Raw genomic sequence first — 10,910 nt, forward strand, 5'->3', positions numbered from 1 at the left:
ATGTAACTTACATGGGTTATTTAGGAAAAATTAAGCTTAAAGAAGATACAGATTTTATTCACCCATCAAATATTTGTAGAGAACCAACTAAATGCCAAGGTTGGCTGTAAGCTAGCAGTACTGCCTAACGACAGGGATCCATACTGAGAAATATGTTAGGCGATTTTGTCATTGCGTGAACATTATAGAGTATACTTGCACAAACTTAGATGGTGTAGCCTCCTACATACATACCTACGTTATATGGGACAACCTGTGGCTCCTAGGCTACAAGCCTGTTACAACATGTCCTGTACAAAACAATAAGAGATTAAATCAAGCACAAGAGAAGATGATGCAATCAAGATGAGGTGGCAAGTGCTCGCTTCAGCGGCACATATACTAAAATTGGAACGATACAGAGAAGATTAGCATGGCCCCTGCGCAAGGATGACACGCAAATTCATGAAGCGTTCCGTATTTAAAAAAAAAAAGATGAGGTGGCAAGATGAGGTGGACAGAAGATATATGAGGCTGTTTCCATTGTAACATGGCATGGTGCTTTACAGCAAACTTTTTGTTTTTAAATAGATTTTTATTGATTCCAGAGAGGAATGAAGAGGGAGAGAGAGATAGAAATATCAATGATGGGAGAGAATCATTGACTGGCTGCCTCCTGCACACCCCCTACTGGGGATCGAACCTGGGACCCCTCATTCCCCAGGCCAATGCTCTAGCTAGCCACTGAGCCGAACCGGTTAGGGCCAGCAAACCTTTTTTTGATAAGTGAAAAAAAGAGTACACTCTAAATAAGAGATTAAAAGTATACTCTAGTAAATACATGAGTGTAGTGTATGGACTTTGGCTCCATAACTTGGCGATAATTTTCTGATTCATAAGCCGTGGTTCACAACGTTGTGCTGAACAATGGTCTGTGGATAAGTATTTTATAAATTCTTTGAGAAACTTAAATTTTTTGTCTTACTGTCATAGTCTTAATGTTTTATTTGTTTTGCTTTTTTTTTTTTTTTTTTTTTTTTTTTTTTTTTTTTTTTTTTTTAGCTTCAACAAAACATTTATTTCTCACAGTCTAGAAGCTGGAAAGCCCCAGATCAAGGTGTAGGCAGATTCAGTTCTTGTGAAAGCCTGCTTCCTGGTGTAGATGACTATTTTCTCTTTGTATCCTCACATGGTGCAAAGCAGAGACCTTAAGAAATTTTATTGATTTTAGAGATGGGGGTGGGGAGGAAACATTGATGTGAGAGAGAAACATCAATCAGTTGCCTCCCATATGCACCCCAACAGGGGATTGAACTCACAACATAGATATGTGCGCTGACCAGGAATCAAACCTGCAACCTTTTGGTGTCTGGGATGATGCTCCATCCAGCTGAGCCACTCCAGATACCTCTCCTTTGGTCTGCCCCATTGACTTCTCCATTCTCATCTCTTGTACCCTTTCCCACCATATTGGGCACTCTAGCCATACCACATGAAGCCCTTGGAGATACACATTTTAGCTTGATGATTTTATTCATTTTTTTGCCCCTTAACTCTGTCTTCTGTGTGAGTAATGAATATTTGTTCTTCAATATTCCATTCCAGTAGGTTCTCCCTTGGGTAGTCTTCTTCAAACAATATCATCCCTTCTTCTGTGCTCTCTACATTCTTTATTAGAACCCATGCCATATTTATGTTCTCTTTGCATATTTATTTTCCAGACTGATTTTGTATGATCTCCTCTTGACAGAGGCTATCTAACCAATGCCTAGAACATAGTAGACCAGTGGTTTTCAACGTGGAGGCAATTTGATTTTTTAAGGGGGGCATTCGAGAATGAGTTAACAGTGAATTTTTTGCATTTCTTATGGTTCTAGGGGCCTCATATACTGTATATAAATATATATTGTGACATTTGTGCATTTCAGTTATCATGTGTTTTGAAACTTTGCTATTTTTCATATCGCTGCATATTATTATTAATTTCTTAGTGATTTCTTCGTCAGTACTTCAGCTGTTCTTTCGTTCTTTTATTTTTCTCTTTCATGGATGCCATGTTCTTTGGAAGTTTGTTTAGACCAAGTTAATGGCCTTTTAGGCTTCCTCCATGTGAATAGGAGTTCACTTTTTGAATAATAAGAATTATATGTCCGGGGAGGCGGGGCTGGGGGGAGGCATCAGGAGATGCTTTAGGTGGGGCATGGCCAAAAAAGGTTGGGAACCACTGTAGTAGACATTCTTGAAATTATTGTTTACTGGCCAGTTAAAAATGATATACCAAAAGGCCTGGAAACTTGTCATTAATTTGATAGTTAGGGCTGTATATTCTTTTACAAGTGTCAGCCCATGCTCTTTGGCTATTCACTTATGTGCTACTAGAAAAGAGAGCCTGCCAAACAGTCAGTGTTGTACACACTTTTGACTGTCTCAACAGCTGGTACCAAATGTTTAGAAATGACTATTTCCACCCCTCCACTATGCCTCCATCTTAAAATTATGCTTGGAATGAATTCTTATCTCCTAAGGGCTCAAGCAAAACACTGTACTTTATCATTAATTTTCATTTTACCTTATAGCAGTGGTTCTCAACCTTCCTAATGCCGCGACCCTTTAATACAGTTCCTCATGTTGTGGTGACCCCCAACAATAAAATTATTTTCGTTGCTACTTCATAACTGTAATTTTGCTACTGTTATGAATCGTAATGTAAATATCTGATATGCAGGATGTATTTAGGTGACTCCTGTGAAAGGGTCGTTTGACCCCCAAAGGGGTCGCGACCCACAGGTTGAGAACCGCTGCCTTATAGCTTCATGAAATTCTTAGTAACTTTTCATTCACAGGTGTGGAATATCTTACATGACTTAATAAATTCTTCTAGTCTTATTCTCATTATGTACTACTCTCTTGCAGTGCACTTGTTATGTTAGTATACAGTACATTGACAAGCATACCTACTCTAGCACAGTTTAATGTTCTGACAGCTTGATGGTTAGACAGTCACAACTTTGCCAAGTGTTCCCCCGATATTTCCAATACCCATCTGACACCATACATAGCTACCGCAATGTTATTGACTATGTTATTTTTTTGAACCACTAGTAATGTAATTCCAGCAGATAACCTCCTTTGTCTGCTGTTTGCATATGAAACTGGGTACAAGTACTATAAGAAATTAGCTATTACTCTGAAGTGACAGAGTACAGGAACTGAGTTAGGAGGGCAAAAGGAGTATCTCAGGACTTTACCCCAGATGACATTCTAATTTTAAATTATTTCCTTGGGTTAATCAAAATAAAAATTCTAGTAATTGTATGCTAGTTGTATGTCTTTTGACTTTATAAGGGCTTGATTTTTTAATTGAATCTTTCCTTGAATGGTCTTTTAAAAATTTCCTAGACCATTTTTCTGCTGCAAGTAATCTATTATACTCTAGTTATAATATACAAGGCTCAGCACCATAATATTGCATGACAAAGTTGTGTTGTAACCTTTTCTGAATTTTTAAATGTTAGAAGACATTAATCACCAAATGTTGTGCATGGAAAATAGAAATTATGGAGTATGTTATTACTAGAGAGATATGGATAGCAGATGGGGTGTTGAGAGTGAGAAGACAGAACTCTCCCAAGGGACTGGTTTCGTAGCTCCAGAGGCATTATGATGAGTTTTGGTGCCACTGCTTTGATCTTGATTAGAGACCTGACTCCTTGGTCTCTTAGTTTATAAAACAATAATCCTGAAGGTTTCTTTCAATCCTGACCTTTCTGTGATTCTGACTGGAGATATGATATTGACCATCCGTCTGTTTTCATATTTTAGGACCCAGATGAAGTGGTACCAGTTGGCCAGAGAAGAGCCTGGTGTTGGTGCATGTGCTTTGGACTAGCATTTATGCTTGCAGGTGTCATTCTAGGAGGGGCATACCTGTACAAATATTTTGCACTTCAAGTAAGTGGAAAAATAGTAAGACCATTTTTGCCTTTTCTTCAGTGTGTTAGAAAATTGATCCTACCTTGTTCTAAGCCAGCACTTTAGTCTGTGGCCCTTAGCCAGAGCGGTGGTCCTATTTTATAATTTTTTTTTTAAATGAAATTTTTAAAATAATAATGGTGAACAAAAAACCTAGGGACAGAATAGCAAGCGAACTTACAATTTATTTTTACAAAAAAAATTTATAATTTTTCGAAAATATATTTTATTGATTTTTTTTTTACAGAGAGGAAGGGAGAGGGATAGAGTTAGAAACATCGACGAGAGAGAAACACCGATCAGCTGCCTCCTGCACACCTCCTACTGGGGATGTGCCTGCAACCAAGGTACATGCCCATGACCGGAATTGAACCTGGGACCTTTCAGTCCGCAGGCCGACGCTCTATCCGCTGAGCCAAACCGGTTCGGGCGAAAGTTGTGTTTGAGTCTCCTAAACCTGTTTGCCCAGCCTTTAGACAGTCTTTTAGACACACAGAATATACTGGAGTACTTCTCTCTGCCTCTTTCTCAGTCATTACTTTCTCTAGAGCAGTGGTTCTCAACCTTGGCTGCACATTAGAATCACCTGGGAATCTTTTTAAAAGATTCTCATTGAGGCCCAGAAATCAGGATTTTAAAAAGATTCCTAGGTGATTCTAATGTGCAGCCAAGGTTGAGAACCACTGCTCTAGAGAATTGTGTGACTTCAGCAATAATGTTGAAGTAACTTAAGATGGAAGTTATTTAAAACTTAAGTATTTAGTAGTAATCCTAGTGGGTTAAGACAGATTTTTCTTCTGATTATAATTATCCCCTCTGTTTTGTGGTATATTTTTCTGGGTGATAATTCAGTAGGTTTATTGGTTTTTTTCTTAATGTAATCTTGGAAAATGAGCTTTTTATGACTACCTCAAATGTTTTTTAATATTTTTAAAATTTAGGGAGAGTGTTGACAAATAGATTTTATTAGTCTGCCAGAAGATGTATAAATTTCATGCTCATTTTCTGTATTTTTCAAGATGATGGCATATCAATAGACATTACTGAAATACCACTCAACCGTGTTTAATACAATTTTTATAAGAAATATATTTAATAAAGGAAAACTCATTTGCAGTTTTATTGCCCAAAGATACTTGTTGTCTTAATGTTTTGTTATATACTTCTAGTTTTTATTATATATGTTTACTTTTTGCAGTCTTTATAATGATTTGCTGTAATGTCATATTTTCCATTTAATTGTGATATATTTTAAGGAAAAACCAGACTGAAAATTTCAGAAAAATTATCCCTCTTTTGGCTAATAGAAAAATTATTGAATCAGTGAATCATATTAAAAGTTTTAATAAAAGTATGCTCTTTCAGAAGAAACATTAATTTCTGAATATATTCTTTTATAAAAATAATGCCTACAAGTAGAAATAGGTCTGTGTGTTTCTTCAAACTTACTTGTCACCAGATGGATAATTGCTTTTATATTCTATTTCTGTGGACCACAAAGAATAAAGGGAAAATCAGCTGTTTTTCTCCTTTTGAAACTTTTTTTTACAATACTTTAAAACCTGATCTCAAAGAATGTGTTAACTCTGTAATTAAACTGTCTGACTTGTCATCTAAAAGTATGAGTTTGCAAGCAAACTACTACTTAGATAGCTGTGGCAGCTTAAGTAATGCTTACATTTAAAAACCTCTCTTACTGAAATGCTGAAATAGTGTTTAAACCCTCTGTAGCCAGATGACGTGTACTACTGCGGAATAAAGTACATCAAAGATGATGTCGTCTTGAATGAGCCTTCTGCCGATGCCCCAGCTGCTCGCTACCAGACAATTGAGGAAAATATTAAGATCTTTGAGGAAGATGAAGTTGAATTCATCAGCGTGCCTGTCCCAGAGTTTGCAGATAGTGATCCTGCCAACATTGTTCATGACTTTAACAAGGTGAGCCAGATGCCCTGAACTACAAAAAGAGTGCAAGTTCTTTAATTTATGCTTTTTGTAGTTTTCCGTATTTCCTGATTTATTCTATTTAGAGTTTACTTTTTACTTAAAAAATTGAACTTGGGTTTCTTCTGTCCTACAAAATAAACTATCAACATTTGATGGGCTCATTAATTATTTTTAAGTTCCCATTCTATATTTTCCCCAACTATTGAAAATTGTTAAGTACTGCAGAAAAGTTGAAGTGAAAATACAGTTAATATCCTAAATTCTCCATGTAGTTACAAAATTTTATCATACTTCCATCAAATTTTATCATATGTTTTATTTTTATCATCTCTTTTTCTCACTTTTAACACTTGACCCTAGATACATAAAGCTATTATCTCTTAAGAATGAGGACTTTATTTATATAACTACATAATTATCACATCTAAGAAAATTAACATAATATAGTATTATTTAATATCTGGTTGATATTTAAATTCCCCCAATAATTTCTGTCCCAAGAATGTTTTGTTCTTTCAAACCAGGATTCAGAAATTCAGAAATTCTCATATTACCTACAGATGTTAAGTCAGTACATATTTGCCATTTTGAACATGTAGACATATCACTGAAATTGGCATTGCATTTTATCCCTGGTAAAATACATTTGCTGAATATTTATAAGCCAATTTGAAAAATTACTTCAAGGTAATAAACCTTATCCAAAGCAAATAGTAAATAATAGTAGCTAACACTTAGCTCTTAAAATCTAAATGTTTACATGGTTTAGTTAACTCATGTTAATCCTCAAAACCATCCTGTTGATAGTCTTTCTCAACCAGGGTTTCTCACCCAAACCACAAGAACACAGACAATCATTAAATTGACTGTTACTCAATTCTCTAAGGATAATATTAATTGACTAGGAGCCCAGTGCACGAATTTGTGCACCTTGAAAGGAACTGTGGACCGCGAGGCTGCGGTGGGCACAGGGGCAGATCTCGGCCCATCCTCCATGCCCCCGCCTACCCTCTCCTGCCATGGCCGCTGGCCCCCTGTCTGCCAGCAGCCCTGCTCCCACCGCCGCTGATGGCGCCAGCAGCAAGTGCGAACAGAGCTGTCGCCAGCAGTGGATGTGGGAGGCGGCTGCTGGCCCCAATCGTCCCTTAGGAGCAAGGGGAGGTGGAGGGGCGATTGGTGCCGGTGCTGGGTGCTGGCAGTGGGTGCAAGCAGCGGCTCCAGCGCCAGCAGTGGGTGTGAGAGGGGCCAGCACCGGCAGCAGGTGCAAGTGCCGGGCGGGCGGGACCACAGTGCACGAGAGCAAAGAATTTTCAGTAACCACCAGAGGCTCGCCCTAATGACAGCGACCTGCACCCTGCCTTGGTCTGGCGCCCCTGCTCACCTGCTCCACCATCCTGCTGCAGCTGACACCTGCCATGTTCCGCACTCAGCCGCCAGCTGCTGATGCCCACCATGTTCCGCATGCGCCCCTGGTGGTCAACACACCTCATAGCGACTGGTTGTTTGGTTGTTCCACCATTTAGTCTATTTGCATATTAGCCTTTTATTATATAGGATAGGATACTATTCTAGATGCATAGGAGAGTTCATTTTTATCTACAATTGATGGATACCTTGGAGGACATTAGGGCTTAAAATAAGGGAACTAACTGAATCTCTTAATCAGATTATAGGTTATTTGCTGTTAATTTTAATAGCTTATTATAGAAACAAACCCCTGATAAGAATTTTATTTCCAACCTGGCCAGGTAGTTCAGTTGGTTAGAGTGTTGTCCTCATACTCCAAGGTTGCAGTTCAATCCCAAGTCAGGTCACATACAAGAGTCAACAGTGCATAACTAAGTGAAATAACAAACTGATGTTTCTTTCTCTCTGTTCTTTCCTTTCTCTCTCTCTCTAAAATCAATAAATAGATAAATACATTTTAAAAGAATTTTATTTCTTAATAGCAATTTTTCTTCTCCCATTTCTACTTCCATTCTTATCCCAGCAAAGTCTTGACTTATTGAAATACAAGTGATTTACATATTCTAAAGCCAACCCATTTTAAATTATTCTTAAAAGTACAGCTCTTGCGTGAGTTATAAATATTAATCTAATAAAAATGTATCTTTTTCTTCCCAGAAACTCACGGCCTATTTAGATCTTAACCTGGATAAGTGCTATGTGATTCCTCTGAACACTTCCATTGTTATGCCACCCAGAAACCTACTGGACTTACTTATTAACATAAAGGTATACAGTTTTGAAATATTTCTTATTAATGCTGCTGCTATAGCACCTTGGAAATTCTTGTTGAGAAACTAGCCCTATAGGAGCCCATTTTACTGGAAATACAGCTGTGAGGAACTAGGACTCATGGTTTTTATGTTTTTTTTATTTTTTTCTTCTAATTTTGAAATTAAATATGTAATTTTTAAAATTATACTTAAGTTTTCAAGGGCCAGAGAATAAATAGGAGGCTTTTAAGAAAAATAAAATCTGTGTTACAACTACTCAATTCTGATACCATGGACAATATGTAAACAAATTGGCATGACTGTTTTTCAGTAAAACTTTATAAAAACAGATGGTGGGCAGTAGTTTCAACTATAATCAGTTTCAACTATAATCTGTAAGAATTTTATTTTCCTTGTCTGTTCAGTGTAGGCCTTGAGATATTCATGTAATTTATTTTTTTCCAAATGTAGGCTGGAACCTATTTGCCTCAATCATATCTAATTCACGAACACATGGTTATCACCGATCGCATTAAAAACGTTGACCACCTGGGTTTCTTTATTTATCGACTGTGCCATGACAAGGAAACTTATAAACTGCAACGCAGAGATACCATTAAAGGTAATAACTTTTTAAAGTGCTGGCAGACAAGTATTTTGTTTCACTTCATTGTGTTAAGCTAGATTTAATATGTTTGCCATGAATGAGAAATAGAACTCTGTTCTATCACTATATAATATTTGTAGATTTCTGAAGAATCATCTTAACTGTAAATCCACTCTTTTTAGAGAGAGAGAATAGGTGCATGTGAAATCTCATTGCCTTGAGCTGCTGGAAGGTTTCTTCCATGTAGTCATCCAGGCCAATGTTCTATCCTGTTTGGTATAGCCACACAGCAAAGGTTCTTCTTATCCAGAGGGTGTCTGGAGAAGCTCTTCAGGTGTCTGCTCAGGCATCTGGGTTCTAAGCAGATTGTTTTTCTTTTGGATCTTGGTGAAGATAATCACAGTCAGGTTAATTACAAAGGAATTTGGCTGAAGAATTAAGAGCATTGACACAACTAATACAGCTTTGCCAAATAATTAACCTTTGTTTTCTCACCTAAAAATTAAGGATAATAGTGCCTCCCCATTTCCTTTCAAGATCATTATAAAAATAAAATGAAAGTACATGTGGCAGAGCTGTGGGAAAGTAAGTGACATTCAAATACTAAGGTGTGATTTCTTTGGAGCTGCAGCACCCAGTAAAAGTGCTTTCCTGGCTTTGGTTAGCATTTTTACTTATTTCACCTGATGAGTCAGTCACCTGAAATCTACTGCTTGATTTCTTACATTTTTAAATTATCTTAATGGTTCATAATTTTTTTTAAAGGTCAGATTATGCATTTGAGATTCTCTCTTTTAAGTCTGAAGTTTCAACAAATCACCACCACAGTCAAGATATAACTCTAAGTTATACTTATGGCATTATTATTGTTATTAAGATCTGTTAAGACATTTAGTTCAGAAAAGAGAAAATTATTTTCTTTAATGTTAAAAAATCAAGCTAATGAATGGAATATAGAGTAGAATATTTCCATATGTCTAAATAATAACTATGTGGATTAATGTGAATATTTATGACTAAAGAACCAAAAATTTAACAACTTTTCCCTTCCAAACAGGCATTCAGAAACGTGAAGTCAGCAATTGTATCACAATTCGGCATTTTGAAAACAAATTTGCCGTGGAAACTTTAATTTGTTCTTGAACATTCAAGAAAAACATGGAGAAAAACTTAATAACACAGCATAACCATACTCTTTGTATTTTGTGCAGTGATTATTTTTTAAAATCTTCATTCATGTAAGTAGCAAACAGGGCTTAACTATCTTTTCATCTCATTAATTCAATTAAAACCATTTCCTTTTAAAAATATTTTCTTCTTTCCAAGTGTGGTGTCTTTTATCTTTGATTTAGTAGTTGTATAAAGTCATAAAAAACAGTACACTTCACCATATATCTTAGGTAGAGAGATTCTATGTTTTATGCATTTTCGAGAGGAGTGATTATCTAAAGGATAATCATATAAATGCATACATAAAAATGGACCATTGTGACTTATTTGTAGTTGTTAGTTGCCCTGCTACTTAGTTGTTAGAGCATTTAAGCACACAATTTAAGTTTTCTCTAATTAAAATATTCAGTATTTTCGGTGTAATATTTAACTCTTTAGCGTATAATTTCCACCTCAGTGTTTTAATATCCTAGGCATCTGCTGTAATAATATTTTAGAAAATGTTTGGAATTTGAGAAATAACTTGTGTTACTAATTTGTATAACTCATATATGTGCAATGGAACATAAATATCACAAAATTATTTGACTAAAGGCCTGTGTGTTGTTTTTCCCATATAAATAAAAACAAAAGTAATTTGTTTCTTTGTATCTTAAGATATTCCATGTAAAGGAAAAAACATTTTTAAAAAATCTAGTTCTCTATATGCAGTGAGTAAAATAGATTTTTAAAAATAAGCTTTTAAAATAACTATATACTTCATGAGTGCTATTAAAGTAATACCTAAGACTGAACCTTGAAAGTTGCTGTTTAATACATTTTAAAATAATTCTTTTGTATTTAATGGAAGGACTGTTACTAAACCTAAAATTTCTAAGTAGCATAAAATACAGTCCTTTTCTGATCCTGTCTCCTTACAAGTGGAATGCTTTGAATTACAGTGATGATTTTTAAATCTCTAAGGTTACTTTCTATGTGAAATAATTCAGAATCCACCTCCATTTAAAATACGTAGG

At 35.9% G+C, this 10,910-nt stretch overlaps 1 protein-coding gene and 1 non-coding gene across 4 annotated transcripts in view; both read left to right on the forward strand.

Annotated features, from left to right (window-relative positions):
* ITM2B (integral membrane protein 2B) overlaps positions 1-10,534 on the forward strand; it is a 28,038-nt gene extending 17,504 nt beyond the window's left edge. For 2 of the 3 annotated variants that reach the window (XM_036301384.1, XM_036301386.1), the window contains exons 2-6: positions 3,802-3,945; positions 5,683-5,889; positions 8,023-8,133; positions 8,589-8,739; positions 9,782-10,534. In XM_036301384.1, the coding sequence (XP_036157277.1) occupies positions 3,802-3,945; positions 5,683-5,889; positions 8,023-8,133; positions 8,589-8,739; positions 9,782-9,867 (699 nt within the window). In that variant the 3' untranslated portion in view covers positions 9,868-10,534. The remainder of the gene's footprint in view (positions 1-3,801; positions 3,946-5,682; positions 5,890-8,022; positions 8,134-8,588; positions 8,740-9,781) is intronic. The other variant, XM_036301385.1, reaches the window with a different exon arrangement.
* On the forward strand, positions 358-464 carry LOC118652198. Its single transcript, XR_004966467.1, has one exon. It is a non-coding gene; the product is annotated as a U6 spliceosomal RNA (small nuclear RNA).
* Positions 10,535-10,910: the final 376 nt, after the last annotated feature.

This window comes from Myotis myotis, unplaced genomic scaffold (genome assembly GCF_014108235.1).
Source record: "Myotis myotis isolate mMyoMyo1 unplaced genomic scaffold, mMyoMyo1.p scaffold_m19_p_3, whole genome shotgun sequence".
Taxonomy (NCBI): Eukaryota; Metazoa; Chordata; class Mammalia; order Chiroptera; family Vespertilionidae; genus Myotis; species Myotis myotis.